The sequence below is a fragment of the Adiantum capillus-veneris genome, chromosome 16 (genome assembly GCF_014529385.1).
Source record: "Adiantum capillus-veneris isolate H3 chromosome 16, ASM1452938v2, whole genome shotgun sequence".
Taxonomy (NCBI): Eukaryota; Viridiplantae; Streptophyta; class Polypodiopsida; order Polypodiales; family Pteridaceae; genus Adiantum; species Adiantum capillus-veneris.
In genome coordinates this window covers 119,371,738-119,390,372 of record NC_140946.1, presented here as the reverse complement: position 1 = coordinate 119,390,372, position 18,635 = coordinate 119,371,738, and the positions used below count along the sequence as shown (strand labels likewise).

The following is an 18,635-nucleotide window of genomic DNA, read 5'->3' as shown; positions in this document are numbered from 1 at the left end:
GGGAGGGTGAGGGCTGATCATAGGAGGTCTTTTGAAGTGAGAATTTTAGATCCAGGAACTAGGCTAGGCAACAACAGATTGGAAGGGGTGTATGCAAAAGATGAGTTGCTATGTGGGCCTAACTTTGAAGCATAACTCTTTTTCTTTTGAATAAGCTTAGTAAGCATTCATATGTATGTAGGAGGAAAAGTATGTCGAATACGGTGCTCTCTCAGTGGGTCTCTCTCAGTGCAATATGCAAGAAACCTGGCTCTCATACAGCTACAACATTATAGTCAACAGCTCAATAGCAACACAATAACAAAACTCAAAAGAAATTGACTGAATAACAGAGACTCAAATTGGTAACCAATGCTCAGCTGAGCCCATAGATTTACGAAAGTACATAGATTGGCTGGCGGCTCGCTCAGCTCTAGCCCAGATCAGAGGCTACTAGGTGTATCGGACTCGAGTTAGACTTAGATTTCATAAGACTGATGATCACTGACAAATTGTTAGCCAAAATATATATTAGGGTGAAATATCTCTATGAGCTGGTCCTGGCAGACGGCATGGCTACCATTTATTGATTACCACCAAAGTGCTAGTCTAGAAGTCTGCAAAAGTACAAGGTAGCTCAGTCAGTGGTTCAGCCCACCCCATTTTGAACTAGACCATTGCCTAGTTGACATGTGTGCTGCCTGCATTGTAACAGGGCTACAGGTTGCTTGCCCCAAATCCACTCACCGTCCCGGTGAGTCTCCAATGCGCCAACATGATCTAATACTGAAAACACCACTAACCACAACAAGCTACAAAAAGGAAAGTAGCAACTAAGATAATAGCAATTGTTGTATGCTGATATGTACTAAGAGAAACCATAGGTAGTCTTCTGTTGAGCTGCCTCTGTGTCCTAGTCTAAAGGGACAATCTCTTACCCCTCATTAGGAGATGGATCATGGAAGTCTGGGAAGGAACACCTGGGTGAAGTAGAGGGGTGCATAGACATGGCGAGCCAAGGATGCTATGGTGGTGAGTAGGGCGAATGTGGATGGTCACTGGTGTGAGTATTGCCAGGAGGAGCTGCCATTGTAAGGTGCACTGGCGGAGCTGTTCCATAGAATATCTTTCGAGATGATTGCCTCCTAGAATCTCTGAAGTCAACACAAACGTGGATTTTGTTAGATTGCTTCTTCGGAGCTATCACCAAGGGGACAACCACTCAGAATGCTCCACATGAACGATGATGCCTGCCTCTTGCATCTTCTCCAACTGCATACTCCTGACCTCTCATTGGTTTAGCTGCAATGCTGCATTGACCAGAGGCATAGTGTGGACTCCTAGCTCAGGGGGTATACCTTCCAGATCTTGGTAAGTCCAAGCAACACATCCTTAAATGAGTGCATAAAAGGGACTACTTGGTCTAGCAGCAATGAGCGGTCCCATGGGCCACAGCCAATCTGCTAGGAAAACCGGCCTAGGGATGTTTGTGTAGCCTAGGTTGATTTCCTTGACTGAGTTTGGAGGTGTGGCTGCCGAAGGTAGACAACTCTTTAGTCAAGGATGAAGCATCTAGTTGGAGCATGGAAACATTATGATCTGGTGGTTGATCGACAGGAAAGTCAGCTTATTCTTCTTGTAGTGAGCTGGGGTGAAGTTCCTCAAAAGGGTAAGTCGTCCAACAAAAAGGGTGTTGTGGCTTTTGTTGAAGGTTTAGATGTGGAAGAGATGTCATTTTGAGGCTAATTGATGCAAAGGTGACTCCTTTCCTCTTATGTGATCTTTCATGGGCTCTCCCAACACAAGGCCCTCCGTTGCTGTAGGTATGTCTCCTGCATCTGGGTCAGGGGTAACAGGTTTAGGCCAGGTGGCAAACATGTATTGCTACTACGTTGAGGCTGTTGGGAGTATCCAAAGTAGTGAATAGTCTGAACAGAAACTATCTAGCAGGGCATAGACTCTGTGGCAGCCAACCACTCCAAGAGATTCAAGTGCATCTGGTGGAGGCTGGTGATATACAACCGTAACACCTAAGATTTACAACCGTAACAGTCATTGACTAAGTGAGTAAGGCGATAGAGGAGCTGCATCCTCAATGGAGAGTCCCTTGAAGGTTGGTAGCTTGACATTGACTCTTGCTAGAATGTTGGTTAGTCCCTCAGCCATTCTTGCTGGCTCTGCTTACTATGGAGGAAAGATGGGCGCTCGAGTAGTAGTTGGGGGACAAGGTGATAGGGGTGGTGAAGGTGAAGGTGAAGGGAAGACCAAGTTGCTAAGTTGGGGCGAAGATATAGAGGCTTGGGGGAGATAGTGGTACAGGGGGTGGAGGTTGTCTACCAAGTAAGAAAGGTTGTTTCTTTATGTGATAATGCATCAAAGAACTCTTAAGGCATTGTCCCTAGATTGCCTTACATAAGTGCATACTATAGGCTGACCAGCTTGGCCTAGATTGGCTATCTCAGTAGACCAGCTTAGTTATTTGGCCTGCTTAGAGAGTTTCCCTGCTTGGAGGGTTGTCCTTCTTGGAGTATTTTACCAGGTTGACTAGTTGACCAATCAACGAGGCTATTTGCCCGTCTTGGACTAGTTAGTCCACCAACTCAACTGTTGCTCAAGCAAGCAACACATGAGTGATACAAGGTATATACAAACACCAAAGGGGGTATGGAAGCAAGTCGATGTACTTTCCATGTGCCACACAACACTTTGGAGCTAGCTGCATCTCTTGTTATGTGTGTGCAAGGTGTACTTGAATCAATCACCTTTTGAAAAGAAGCAAAGTGAAGTTTCAAAATGGAGGATCACATGCAACTCCCTTGTCATGCAAGGTGATGGCCAAGTCACTTGGAGAAGGGGAGCCAGTAAGGACAGATGCAAGGCTCAAAAGAAGATGATATGAGTATGAGGACACGCCAGCACCTTAACACACTTATTGTTGTTGATGCACCTACATTCATCAAACACAACCTCCCTTACATGTGCTCTAGTGGCCATAGAACTATCGCATACTTGGCTCGTCTCCACACCACTATATTACTTCTAAACCTCAATAGTAGCCCCAACTATCTGGTTACTTTCCTTGAGCCACTTCTCACCTATGGCCCCTTTTCTACAATCTTGCTACAGTTATGCATGATCCTTTAGCTTTTGTTGTTGCTGCACCTAGAGATCTAGTTTGTAGATGTGCTCACTAGATACCATGCCACCTACGATGTCTTCTTGGCTATGTCATGCATAGTTACCGGGGAACGCCCCCTAGCCCCCGTTCCGGCGTTCCGAGGGGCAGTTCTCTTCCCGAACGTTCCGGAATGTCTGACATTCCGGGTGGCCAATGCAAACCGGAACGGCCGTTCCGGAACGGTCCGAAACGCCCCCGGACCGTTCCGGAATGCCCCTGGAACGACCAACGGCTACAAACAAATTTGGCAAAAATTGAAAAAATTGAAGTAAATGTTTGGGCTTCTTTTGAAAGTGTGCAAGGCCTCAAGGACTCATAAAATGCACCCCCCTTCCCCTTTCACTTCACAAGCTAATCCTCAAGGCTCAAGCTCTCCCTCTCACTCTCAAGATCTCTCCCTCTCAAGACTCACTCTCTCAAGGCTCAAGGCTTCAAGCCTTCAAGCTCTCTTCCTCTCCCTCCCACTCTCTCAAATCTCTCCCTCTCCCTCTCTCTCTCTCTCTCTCTCTCTCTCTCTCTCTCTCTCTCTCTCTCTCTCACATCATCTAGTCATAGCAAGGTTGAATGGTCTTCAAAACGAGTTTTTTGTGAGTATTAGAGTCAAAGCACTCTAATACTCCTTGTATTTAAACACAAGGAGCTAAAAATTGCACTATTTGGGTGTTTTTTATACCTCCCGTTCCGTGACGTTCCCGTTCCGGACCCCTAGCCGTTCCCCCGTTCCGCGGGGATCCCGTTGCCGTTCCCGTTCCGCGTTCCGGGTAACTATGATGTCATGTCTAATATGGCCATTGCCCTCTTAAGATAGAACCATTCTCTACCCTATAATACCGGTCTATGAACTTATAAAGCGGTCATTCAATCAGTGAAATACCTGGACTTAATTACACACACACTCCCTTAAAGCTCACTTCCTCACTCAACACCAGATTGGCCCCGAAGTCCAGCGCCCCTCGCGGTATTTCTTTATCATTATTAGAGGGATATTACAAAGATAGGGAGCTTCTGAATACAGCTGATTTTCACCCGTTCCGAGAAAATCTCGGCAGCATAACGGCACTATAACATGGTTGAGCAAAATCTCAAGTAGGGAAACACTTTCTTTGACCAAAACCCTTCAATCTGAGCTCAAAACAGCAAATTTCAGACTGCTGTGTTTTCTGGTTTTGACCTGTTTCCTACCTATAATCAGTGCAAATCGATTCCTGTCCTGCTCCCTATGTCTTGGACTATGTCCCCCTTGATTCTGGTACTGTTCCAAGCGCAAAACAGTCCAAAAACAGCACTGAACTGGGGCTGAAATCAGCACCTATTTAGAGAGGTTATCATCCTCTCTTGTTCATGCTTTGGAGTAGCAGTTAGCTACTCCTGTTCTTGGACAAAGAGGCTCTTGCCTCAGCGTTTCAGCATAAAACAGCATAAAACCCACACAACTGTACATAGTTTCATATGCAAAGCCCACTAGAGGGGCATTACCACTGTGTAAATAAGAGAATAGAGTGGCTAGAGGGAGCAAGCTCAACCTCCAGTGCATGAGAGTCAAGGAGAGGGCAACACGTAGTAGCTCTTATTTTGCAACAATCCACCTGCGGCTGAAAATGCAGCCTTCAGCTAGATTTCAATGCCCTCCCTCTCTCTCAAGCTGGAAAGTTGCCAGAAACGTGCGAAGTGGCACTCATGTGTCCATTTTCCACTTTAGACCTTCCAGTCTCAACCGGTTCTTCATATGACTTTAGTGCTTAGCAATAGAACGTTCCTCTTGTCATTCCGGAGGCAATGACGCAAACACATTTCACTTTCAAAAAATAGTAACTCCCTAAATTTAAGGGATCACTTCTTGTACATTCCCTCTGGTCTTTTGACCATCTTTCAACACTGTGACCGCATCTAGAAATGTATTGTGGCACAGATACATTGACATTCAATCAATGTCCACTGACAGGAGTGCACATTCATTTCCGACCTGGCACTTTGTCCTACACCTTTTCCAGTGGCCACGTACACGGTCCTGATCCAGTACCATTTTATCTTTAGTGCTAATTCTAAGGCTGAGACAAACCATTAGTCCAATGTCCCAATGGCCACCTTCTCTGGCCATGCAATGGTCCAAGCTTAATCCAAAAAAATTGGGCGAAAACAACAGCAGCAAAAGAAGAAGAAAATGATATATCTATATTTATATAAATAGAGAAAGCAACTGCAAAATTATCACCACTTGGTGCCATACCCCCATCTTGAAAGAAGGAAGCGACCTCAATTGCAAGCCACACACTAACGGACGACACTAGACGATAACAAGATTCCCCAGGTTATTTGTGTCATCGAATGTATCTCTTGCTTAACGGATGACACTGGGCGATGATAGGAATTCCCCACTACCATTTGTGCCATCACAAGTTCAAGCCTCACATAAATGTAGTCAAATATGCTTACTTGGAGCCTTTCATATACATGCTTCCGGATTAAACACAGTGTCACAACATGTATAATCATTCGATTGAAGCGTAACAAATACGACTTCAAAGCACTGAAATTTCATTCAATGACAACATATGTCAATTTTGTACATTATTCAAAGTAGTGCCCTATACAACTGTACATTACATAATGTACACTGCTTCAAAAAGCATTTTATGTGTTGTAGGTTCCAATAGGAAAGCCTCTTTGTAAAGTTGCAACAATTGAGGCGAATCAGCCAGTTCAGTCTCTTCCATCCATTTAGCATCCATTGGTGAATAGTTCTTGAACTTCACCAAAAATTATCTTGCATCTTGACCTTTGACTCTCCTATCTTTGTGTGCCAGAATTTTCTTAGGGATTAGAATTTCATCTAATTCCTCGACGTCAGGCTATTCTTATTGAACCATCTCTTCTGGCACTTCTCCAACAAAGGGTCTCAATAGGCTCGCATGGAATGCATTATGAATCTTCTGGTTCTCAGGCAACATCAGCCTGTATGCCACATCATTGATCTTCTTTGAGACTTGAAAAGGGCCATAGTAATGCTCAGGAAAGAGACGTTCCTTGCGCTTCCTCTTTCTCAGTCGTGCCTTTTCAAAACACAGTAAGACCCAATCGTTCTCTTTAAACAAGAGCTCTTGACGATGGCTGTCAACAGCTCTTTTCTATTTAGCTTGTGACTTTCCTAAGGCATACTTGACCTTTTTGTAAGCTTCTTGCCATCCTTTCACATAACGATCCCCTTTAAATATCCTGTCCTTTGTTTGCAAAATGGGAGACACTTTCTTTCCACCTTCAACTATTTCAAAAGGTGCTTTGCCAGCAGAGGAAAGCATTGTATTGTTGTAAGCATACTCAACCAGTGGCAAATAATGCTCCCAAGATGCCTTATGCTTTGAAACATAGCAATTAAGCAGATCCAAGGCAATAGAATTTGCTTCTTCAGACTGTCCATCTGTTTGTGGATGAAAAGAAGATGAGAACTTTACAGTAGTGCCCATGTTCTCAAACAATGCTTTCCAAAACAGGCTAGTCATTCTTGGGTCTCTGGCACTGACAATTGACTGTGGTATCTCATTGTACTTAAAGATATTCTTCATGAATATCTTGACCATGTGTTCAGGATTAATCTTCTTTCTGACGGGAATGAAATGTGCCTGCTTGCTGAATGTTGCAATGACCCTGGTGCCTTCTGTCTGTCAAACTTGACCTTTTGGCATATTAGGCAAGATCCGACATATGCATCCACATTTGATCTCAAAGCTGGCCAATAAAAGAAAGTCTCTACCTCTTTGACAATAGCATTAATGCCACGAGGTCCAGCATACGGTGGAGCATGACTTTCAGGCAAAACTTTTGGCCTTAATGGCTTTGTAACGCATAGTTGGCCATGCATCATGATAAATCCATCTCTAAGAATGTAATGATCATGATGTTTTCCGTTGATCAGCTGTTCATAGATTCCAAAAAAATCTTCATCAGTTGCATACTGCTCTTTCAATCATCAAGTTCCTAATGATAACAAATTGAAACAGCTGACACTTGTGGTTTGCGAGATAAGGCATCAACAACCACATTTTTCTTGCCTTCCACATGCACTATCTGAAAATGGAACATTGACATAAAATTTGCCCAGCGCATGTGTTTCTATGACGACTTTGCTTGTGTGAGAAAGTATCTAAGAGTTTGGTGGTCCGTTTGCACTACAAAATTAGCACCTAGCAATAAGTGCTTCCAATTGAAAAATGCATGGATTACAGCCAACAATTCGTTCTCATAAACTTGATAAGTCTTTCCAGTGTTAGAGAGTACTCTACTCTCATATGCCACGACTCGGCCATTCTGCATCAAGACAGCACCAATGGTGTTTCCACATGCATCACACTGCACTACAAATGACTTAGACAGATGTGGCTAAACAAGCACTGGATCTATAGTTATTTTGGTTTTCAGGCATCTAAATGCTGATTACTCTTTGTCAGTCCACTGCCACTTGATAGTATTTTTGTCAGGTTGGGCAGCAATCTGGGTAGAAATGGTCGGCATAAGCAACCGTGCCTTACTCCCTTGACCATTCATTGCTGGATCCTGTGCCTGTATAGCTTGTAGCACTAGACCAGTCGTTACTGCTAGTGTCTTCTCAACATGCTCTACAATAGGAGGAACCTGTTCCTTCAATTTGTCTGTGGCATGATGAGACGATTCAGCTTGTGAATCCTCTTTGCGTGATTTCATAAACTTATTCATTCTGGGGTTCTTGACAAGCTGTTCAAATGTGCCAACCATGCTCATGAGCTGTGCAGTAAAGAGATCTTCCCGTTCGTGCTCTTCAAGAGTCATATTAGGCTGTGGCACATGCTCTGTCTTGGTAGATGCTGACACCTGTGCACCTGCCCTGTCTCTACGGTGTCTGTGCATTGAAGAGGAGCTCTCTTCAGGAGCGAGTTTACCTTTGCCCTTGTCTGCCATAGTTCCAATTCTGGCTCAAGCAAAATCTGTAATATCCAAAGAAAGATTATCGTAATCTTTCTCACTTGTAAGGCAATTTGTGTGTGTCCTTTTCACCCAAAACTGTCCGGGTCAGACTCTTTAAGGAAAGAGTTCCAATCCTGTCGATGGAACCATAAAACCAGTCTATGGACTCATAAAGCGGTGATTCAATCAGTAAAATACCTAGACTTAATCACACACACACTCACTTAAAGCTCACTTCCTCACTCAACACCAGATTGGCCCCAAAGTGGCGCCCCTTGCGGTATTTTATTACCATTAACAGAGGGATATTACAAAGATAGGGAGCTTCTGAATTTAGGGCCTCTTTCCAGCTGATTTTCACCCGTTCTGAGAAAATCTCGGCAGCATAACCGCACTATAACATGTCTTGAACAAAACCTCAAGTAGGGAAACAATTTCTTTGACCAAAACCCTTCAATCTGAGCTCAAAACAGTAAATTTCAAACTGCTGTATTTTCTGGTTTTGTCCCGTTTTTCACCTGTAATCATTGCATGTAACAATCCACCTGCGGCTGAAAATGCAGCCCTCAGCTAGATTTCAATGCCCTCCCTCTCTCTCAACTTGGAAAGTTGCTAGAAATGTGCCAAGTGGCACTCATGTGTCCATTTTCCACATTAGACCTTCCGGTCTAAAAATATCTCAACCGATTCTTCATACGACTTTAGAACGTTCCTATTGTCATTCCGGAGACAATGACATGAACAGACATTTCACTTTCCAAAAATAGTAACTCCCTAAATTTTAGGGATCACGTCCTCTGCATTCCCTTTGCTCTTCTGACCATCTTTCAACACTGTGACCACATCTTGAAATGTATTGTGGCACAGACACAATGGCTTTCAATTAATGTCCACTCACAGAGTGCACATTCATTTCTATATATATATATATATATATATATATATATATATATATAAATAGAGAAAGCAACTGCAAAAAGATCACAAGCAACTGCAAAGATATCACCACCTGGTGACACCCTACCATTGGTAGCTCGCATTCCCTAGTACACACACCTACCCCTATTAGCCCTCTCAATCCCAAGGAGACCCAACTTTCCTTGCCCTCCTAGTATTCATATTTTTCTAAATCATGCAAATGATCGATTATCAATGCCACCCCCTTTTGAAATGTTGAACAACTGTCATATCAACATGCAAGATTTTCTCGTATTTTTGCTGATGCATAGTATGATTATGTTGTAATCTATCTCACCGGAGTTATTTTTTTATTCAACTTGATGGCAACAATGAAGGTAGTACTATTGGTAAAGGAGAAAAATGATCAATCTCGGAAGATCAACAACAAACCTGCGTCACGGATCTAGATTTTTCTCTTGACTTGTTCATTAGGCCAAAGAGGATGCCTAGGAATTATGATGGTAGCTATATTTTAGCTGACCATAATTTGTAGCTGATCTAATCTTGTTCTAGTTGCAAGAAAGTGAGGATAACTTGCTCAGTAGTATTGTGCTCTATCAACTATTGTGCTATATCAACTTTCCTTTTCTCACTCTGCTTATACTGCTTCCCACATCGATGCTCATGACATCCTTGTAATTATTGAGTTTCATACTAGAGTTTTTGTGATTGAGAACAACTCCAAACACCCTATAACAGGCCTTCAATACTTGTCGCTTGTGTGGCCCTCTCTCTCTCTATGTGTGTGTGTGTGTGTGTGTGTGTGTGTGTGGGTAGTTGAGTTTAGTACCATGAATGTCCTCACTTCCTATACAATTTATAGTCAATAGGACGTGTTGCTTTGTCATTGTTGTATTCCTCCATATCTTACCTCAAAATGGAAAGCCTCATGACCTCATGAACCTTCGGCAAGAGAGACAACAGAATGTCAAAAAACTATTCTTTGATTGTATATTCTACAAGTACAAACTTGGATAGGAAAGTTTACAAGTGGTTGGTGGGTGAGTGGATACATATTTTGGTGATGTTCCTTTGGCAATATAGAGAATGTGTGATGCTTAGGATAAGTATGTTTAAAATGGATAGTTGAATGGATAGTGGTACCCTTTGGCTAGGGGGTGTGTGTGTTCTTTTTTTTGGGGGGGGGGGGGGATCCTCATAGCGGTATGCTTGGAGTCTCACTTGAATAGCAGTAGTGCTACTAAAATGAGAACAACATAGACTGAACTAAAACAATGGAAGCAACTGAGAAAGATAGAGAGGACACGAGCACATGAAATGTAACAGGGACGGGCACCACGTGCCAACGGAGAAGAACAGACTTAACAACTTTAAGCACTTCAAATAACAATTGAATTGAAAGAGATGCACGACAAACGAGACGGGGAGTGGCAGAATTCCACCCCGAGAAAGCACGGACTCCAAACCTTGGCGCCCCTTTCGGTATTTCTTTATATTTCTTGAACTCAATACAATGCCAGTACTCGCTGTCTGCACCTTCACCTAAAAGTGTACCAGAGACTGAGCCCTCCGTACATATTTAAAGACCCTTGGCCTATGAAAAGGTGTTTTACATGAAAAGCTTCAAACTCGAAAGCATTTGGTCCCAAAAGCAGGCCAGCGTAATTTGTGGAATTTCGTACAGCTCTGCCACGACAGCACTTGCCAACGCAATTCGTGGAAGTTTGTATAGCTTGCCACGTCATCAGTGTAAAACGCGGTTGTCAGTATAGCTGTCTCATCATCAACAATTTCGCCTTTATTTTATGCTTTAGGTTCCTTGGGCCCCATCGGACGGGGTCCCATAAGTTGGTGGGGACTCCTCTTTAAAAATAGAACACTCGTCAAAACTTTGCAAGTTGGTAAAACTTCTTCTGTTGCTTTTGCTTCTTCTGCTGCTTCTTCTAGGGTTTAGGCCCCTTGGCCGGGATCTGCAGGTTGGCTCCATTCTTTAGTGGCTTGACACGTCAACAGTCTGTGACATCCCTCCTTGAAAGAAAGTAATCGTTTGCGTAATCGTCCGCGATTAACAGAATACTTGCTAAACAACTCAAGTTAGTTAAAAAATTTCCAAGGGTCATTTTGAGGGACAACCAATTTTCTCATTCTAGATTGGAGCTCTTGATATCCTAGGTCGTTGGCTTCCCAGAAAAATCTCATCCAATAAGGAGTCTCATTCCAGATTGGAGCTCTTGATATCTTGGGTCGTTGGTTCCCTAGAAAAATCTCATCCAATAAGGAGTATTCAATGGTTGGCATATCACAATGCAACACAAACATTCACATATGCATGTTACAAGACATAGAAACATAAAGTCGTCGATGAATACTTCCTGCGTAAATAACCATCCAGGTCTGAGCCATGAACTGTTCAACGACTCCCTCATCACTCCTCCCGCATAACCTAAAAAGGTCCGGGCCGAGAGATGTAGCGGAGATAATGTGACGTGCCCTCTATAGTGGGTGCTCCTCAATGCAATGTGCGTAATATCTCACTCCGCAGAATGCGAACACAGAAGACAAAGAACAACACAGCAACAACAGTACGACTCAGCAGAACTTGAACATGAACAGCATGCACATCGACAAACTCAAAGAAACCGATACAGACTCTGGCATGGCAGCACACTCAGCTCCAGCCCAGATCTCATAGGTACAGTGGGGGTGTCAAGGCTCAACTGTACAGGGATGGTGCATATGTGTTGTATACAACGATAGACTCTAGATGACGGACCACACAAAAGGAGATGATGATGCGTTTCAACGACTGGAACCAACCACTCATATGGATCTCCTAAGAGCCACCAACAGCTGGCAGATATCCCAATCCAGCTAAGCCTATCTCCTAACTGAGGTGGTGGTGATCTAGATGGCCACGGTGTCCACTGGACCACCATCCGTAACACTTGCCACGTGTCACTGCCAAGCGAGAGTCCGCCCAGTGTGAACTCAAGCCCAACTGCAACTAACTGCTTGTCCCATGCCAGTGATAGTGTAGCCCTGCTGCTGCAGGTTGCCCGCCACAAGACCATTCACCCTCTTGGTGAGATGGTGAGTTAGAACAGTTAGACTAGAGAGAACAGTGAAACATTAGGAAAAGCGCAGTACACTCGGATTGAAGAAGGTGATGTTTGGAGAAGATTTTGAGTTCCTAGGAGGAAGTACCAATGAAGCAATGCCGATATTTGCAAGATGTGCTGAAGAAGTAATGACCCCGGCTCAATGAGGTAAGCTGACCAGAAAGTAGAAACGGAAGATTGAACAATGCGTGCTTATCGTTGATTCTCGCAGAAAATTCACTCCGGGTTGCCCTGTATACATGGATTTCACTCTGGAGGGCAAGGGGTAGGTAGGGGAGGGGTGAGGGGGTTGGGTTAGATAGGGGTGAGTGGAGAAGGGTGGGTGGGTAGGGGTGAGGGGGGGACTAGATAGGGGTGAGAGGGGGATATTGGGTGGGTAGGGGCGGGGGGGGGGGGGGGCTAGATAGGGGCGAGAGGGGGAGAAAGGGGTGGGTAGGGGCGAGGGGGGCTAGATAGCGGCGAGGGCGAGGGAGGGATGGGTAGGGGCGAGTAGGGGGAGGGCAGGGGTGAGGGCAAGGAGGGGGTGGGTAGGGGCGAGGGGATAGGGGGTAGATAGGGGCGAGAGGGGGTGGGTAGGGGCGACCGGTAGATAGGGGCAAAAGGGTGTGAGGGTGGTAGGGCGAGGAGGGGATAGGGTCTAGGGCGCAGTGAGGGAGGAGGGGGTGGTAGGGACGAGGAGGTAGTGAGGGGTGAAGGGGCGAGGGTAGAGGGGTGTGGCTGGGAATGTCCATGACTAGACAGATATCATGAGCAGGGAATTCATCAAGCTTGAAATATACATTATTTTTTTGTTGGATCCCGTCTTGAGGGAGCTCTGTGAAGGGAGTTTGCTAGACACAGAGGTGAGCTTTGTCTTGGTCGGAGAAGCAGACACCAATGGGGCTGATGTTTGAGGGGGGGTGAACTCCTGTAGAGGATATTTCTTCCCGCTTCTATGATTCTTCATAGGCTCACCAAACCCAAAGGCTTCCACCAAGGGCGCATGGGGAGTAGCTTCTGTAACCTTCAACCTTTGAGCTAGCTCAGGTGGCTCATTAGGTTTAGTTACTGTGGAAACATTGGAAGAGGGTGTACCTTCAGGCAAAGAGTGAATAGAGACTCCATAACAAGGCATAGATTGGGTAGCGTCCAACCACTCCAACAGATCCTCGTCTGACCCGTCAGGTGGAGTAGGCTGATCCAATTCAAGGCTGGTTGCTAGGGACAAAGAACTATGTTGCCCGATGGGATCCATGCCTCCTCCTAGGCGAATGGATTGCATCGGGGAGCCAGGAGTATGTATCCACATGGCGTCGTTTCTCCAATCACGAAGTGCTTTAGTGTGTCACAGCCATGGTCTACCGATGAGCAAGGGAAATCCGCCCTCAACCTGGGGAAGACTAACCACAACAAAATCCAAGTTAAAAGTAAAGTCTTGTACCTGCAGAGGCACATTGTCCGCTATGCCCACTGGGTAGACTGGTCACTGGTCGGCCAATGTAACTGTGTAGGGAGCAGGGTTAGTAGGCCGTAGACCTAGAGCTAGCATACTGAACTCGGGCATCAGGCGATGCCAAATCCACCATCCGCTATCACTCCTGAGAATTGGCTCCCCAAGACGGACACGATGAGACGAGGGCTTATAATCAGTGAGGGGAGCAACGGGATGGGATATCATATAGGACTCTGATGGTCGCATTGGGAGGTGCCCGCCACTAGGACTTGCTCCGGGGTAAAGTGATTGAATAACAACAAGGGTGTCACTTCTAAAACTCGCATCTAGCGGCAACATGTCATAGAGGGACACTTGTTGGAAGGTGTTCTTCAAGATTGTCTCTGCCGTAAGCTTTTCTTTTTCTACCAGTGGTTTCTCTGGTACCTTGATCTTCTGTAGATCGGAAATTGTTTCCAAGAAGGCTTCATCAATATCGGAGAGCAAAGATTTGGATGCTTTCTTGTCACTAGGTGATGGCTTGTCAACAGTTGAAGGCATGGTATCCATTGTTGTGAGAATGTGTGGGGGAGTTGAACGTGCTGGAAGGCTAAGACCGAAAGGCAAAGACCGAGAGCAGCTCTTTGGGCCCGAGTGAGGACGCCTGCTCTCCTCTACCAACTGTGGCTTATCTTGAGGTGTAACCGCATGAGCAGAAGGGGGCGGCTAAGGAATGGAGCTAACTGCTATCAAATTGAGTTTGGGAAAGGTAAACTCATTTTGGCTTTGACTTGGGTTCGAAGTCGTGGATGCACGAAGTTTAGGGCAATCCTTACTGTGGTGATCCTTCGTTTCAGGGCAATGACGGCTGGGAGGGGACCCTTTTGGCAGGGGGAATTTGCTTTGGTAATAACCATATTCCCCGCATATGTAGCACAAAATGGCCGATTCAATGGCGAGTCCAAGGGCGAGGTGGTCCTTGCTCCTGGTGCATGGAGGTGGAGGTGGAGGCATAGAAGCTTTGAGGGGATAAGGGAGCATGGGCGGTGATTTGTGGGGTGGGAACGTCTCACAATTTCAACTGCATTTGACCAAGAGCCCAATGACTGCATTGGCTCAAACAACCATGACCAATGTGCGACGAGGCTTGGGTAGCGGATCTACTATGGCCGCAAGTACTTGGAGATCATGATTCTTCTTTTTTCGGACATTGCCGTTTCCAATGTCCATGGATAGATCTTTTATGTTCTAACTTGTAAGACTTAAGTTGCAAGTACTTAGTACTAAGTACTAAGGTCTATGTCATGACTCATATGGTCTATCATGTTCTAACTTGTTTAGTCTCTCTTCTAGTGTGTAAGACGTATGATTTTTTTTTGCATCGTACGTTACGTCAACGTACGCCTAATTTTTTTTAGTTCGATTAGTATTGCACGTCTTCGTACGTGTACCCGTCATACGTGACCGTACGTGTCAACCCTGCTCCTGAGTGCAATGTGCGTGATATCTCACTCCACAGAATGCGAACACAGAAGACAAAGAACAACACAACAACAACAGTACGACTCAGCAGAACCTGAACATGAACAGCATGAACATCGACAAACTCAAAGAAACCGATACAGACTCTGGCATGGCAGCACACTCAGCTCCAGCCCAGATCTCATAGGTACAGTGGGGGTGTCGAGGCTCAATTGTGCAGGGATGGTGCAGACGTGCTGTGTACAACTCTGATGATAGACTCTAGAAGACGGACCACACAAAAGGAGACGATGATGCGTCCTAACGACTGGAACCAACCACTCATATGTATCTCCTAAGAGCCACCAACAGTTGGCAGATATCCCAATCCAGCTAAGCCTATCTCCTAACTGAGGTGGTGGTGATCTGGCCATGGTGTCCATTGGACCATCATCTGTAACACTCGCCACGTGTCTTTGGCGAGAGTCCGCCCTGTGTGAACTCAAGCCCAACTGCAACTAACTGCTTGTCCCATGTTAGTGACACTGTAGCCCTGCAATAGGAGGTATAGAGGCCTTTTATAACCAAACGCCCCCCGGACTGCAGCGTGCATCATTTGGAGGTTCAAGCGTACAACCAAACGCTCCCAAACATCTCGTCTGCGTCATTTGGAGGTTTTCCAGCATACGACAAAACCCGTCCCAGACATCTCGTCTATGGCGTTCCGAGGTTTAGACAATACCAAAACAAGATTTTTGACTACTCCATCCGGGAGTAAATCACCCATCATTGAAACCAGTAGTAAAACCAAAGTCAAACAATTCAAATCGGCACCAAGACAAGTTTAAAACAAATACCATCCATTTCATGCTCTGATTTCCGTGAGCACATGAATTTTTGTAATGATCAGAATTCTGACACTTGATAGAATGTAATAAACTGTTCATGGAATCGTAAGCGTCTTTGCTGATGATATAAAATGTACAAATGAAATGTGTAGGCTCTTTTTATGCACAGGATTGGTGTTGGGGTTTGTTCACACTTTTAAATATTATAAACTTAGCAAAGTTTTACCGATTCTGCAGAGATAGAAGTTAATAATGATGATTCAGTGCTTCCAAAACATAGCATCACATTTCAATATGATTTGTGTTCTTTCTCTCTTGTTGATAGTTGGTGCTCTGCTTGGTTCTGGAACGCCTTATGGGCCAATCTCCTGAAGGTCCAGAGCTAGAACTCATACAAAGTCTCTATGCTGATTCAAAAAACTTGTTGGCCTTCCCTTTCAATGTACCAGGATCTGGCTATAGTAAGCATGCTGAGGTTTGTGCAATTCAAAATCTATTGTGAATCAGCTAAGCCTACCTTGTTTTCATAATGTTTTGAATGCTTAGTAGTACTTTTATGTCATTGGGTCTCTTTAGGGTCACAAGAGGCTTATCGACATTTTGAAGGAGAAGATTGATCAGCGCAGAACATCTGAACTACCAAAGTGCGAAGATTTCTTAGACGCATTGCTGGTAGAGGAGAAGAGAGGGGCCTTTACAGCAAAGTCAGGCGTGATACTTGATTGTATATTGGGAGTCCTTCTTCATGCTGAAGAGACCACAGCAATGGCAATGACATTACTAATAAAGTTCCTTTCAGAATCTCCTCAAGCTCTGAATCAAGTCAAGGTGTATTTTTTCTTGAAAGAAACAAGGACAGGCAAAATTTGGTTGCTTGTTTGAACTTGCTTTTATCATTTTATGTATTGACGCTTACAACAGGAATGCATTCTTGGATAACCTCTCTTCAGGAGGAGCATATAGCTGTACAAAAACGGAAAGGCCAAGCTGAAAAGCTTAATTGTGATGATTATCAGTCATTGAAGTTCACAACAGGTGTAAGTATTTTTTACATGCTGTCAAGTTGGAGTCTTGGTTTCTATCACACAAAAATTGGAAGTACACTCGGAGAAACCATTGATTGGATGTGTATAGGCTGCCAAAGTTAGAACGCTTCTTCATCCCAAGTGAAACTTGCAACGATAGGTGGTTGTCTTAAATGCTTGTTGGTTAGTTATTGTGATCCGTTGGCTAACAGTAACGATGCCTTTTTCTTTCACAACAATGGAAGAACTTTTCATCCTTTGATTTAGAAGACACACAAAGGAGCTAAAATAGAAGAAATAATTGAGGGAGTGCAGGATTCTTAGATGGTAACTACCCTCAGGTTGACTGTTCCGTGGCTTGTAGAAAGTATAGTGTGTCACCCAAAACTCTGTAAACTCTTCTTTTGTTTGGTCTCCATTCTCCCACCTTCAAGTAAATCTCTCAAGAATTTCTAGATGCATTATAGAATGAGCTCTACATCAAGTGTTTGATAAATCTGCACTCGATCGTAATTTTAAGAAATGTTTGAGGCTTTAAAGCCGATTCTTAAGCTACATACTTTTGGGGTTACTTACGCATCATGCTACCATATTGATAAAAGATATCAGTCCAATGTTAAACTTACATATTCATACACAAAAAACATAAACTTAAATGGAAAATATATTTTGTTTAATATTCACCTCTAGACATCAACTGGGCACCGAAGTTATAATTGACTATGTGAACCAAGGCCTTTGGTAAGGTTGGTTTTAAGAGTCTTGGAAATAGGACCCTCGGCACATTTGTGAGCTATCTTGCGTGATCACCACACTTGGACTATAGACCCTTGGCAATGCCTACCCGGAGTCCCGGACACCCAAGCTAGGGTGTGTTGGTGGCATGGACTCTAGTTCTTCAGGTGTGGCACTAGGTTAGTGCCCCGGGCTTTGGGTTGAGCTAGTTAGGCTCTATGGCTTGAAGGTGATTCGGATGTCTATCCTTTATGTGAGCGGTTAGTTGATGCAGAGCGTACTCCTTAAACATTAATGAGAGTAGTGTTAGGCTATGGAGGGTGAAGCCTTAGCTTAATCATGGTGTTAGGGTTAGGGTTAGAGATATGGTGATTAGGGTTAGGTTATGCCAAAAGCAAGAGCATAGAAAGAGAGAGTATAGACACAATGATAGGACTCAAAAGTGCAATTGATTGATTAGAAAGTAGCCTCTAGTATAGGCTTTGTGCTTTACAATCATTGGCTAGAGAGGTTGCACCCTCTTGCTATTGGACCATGTCATCATTTATCCTTTCCTAGGTGGTCATAGGGCTTTCCCACATGGTGCCACAAGTTGGGCTTATCCTTACAATCGTCCCCTTATGCCAAACTTGCGGTTTTACAAAGACTTCATATGTTTTGGTTCACATAGCTGACACATAGGTTTCACACAGATAAAGGTATTGTTGCACATAACACAAAAGGTATTGCACTCACACAATTTGTCTCCCCTCAAACACGAAGGAGGATGAAGTTACACAAATTTGCCTCCCCTATCTCAATGGGTGGTAGGCACACAAACTTCTCCTCCCACGTCAGGGTATAGGTCCTGTGGTGCAACAAACTCCGCACCTTAACAAGCCTCCCCTGACCTAAAGGGTCAAGCACAGAAAGTCTCCCAAACACAAGGGTAGACACACAAAGCTTCCCTATCACAAATGAGGGAGACACACAACAAAGCGCACACAGATTCACATGGCTATTGTTGTTTGTAGTTTGGAGGAA

The 18,635-nt window shown here is 44.4% G+C and overlaps 1 protein-coding gene across 1 annotated transcript in view; it reads left to right on the top strand.

The window, feature by feature from the left end:
* The window catches only part of LOC147439738 (abietadienol/abietadienal oxidase-like), a 32,382-nt gene that overhangs the window by 4,281 nt on the left and 9,466 nt on the right, over window positions 1-18,635 (top strand). Inside the window, exons 3-5 of the mRNA XM_086485531.1 lie at window positions 16,178-16,327; window positions 16,429-16,680; window positions 16,803-16,889. Coding sequence (XP_086341657.1) covers window positions 16,178-16,327; window positions 16,429-16,680; window positions 16,803-16,889 — 489 coding nt within the window. The remainder of the gene's footprint in view (window positions 1-16,177; window positions 16,328-16,428; window positions 16,681-16,802; window positions 16,890-18,635) is intronic.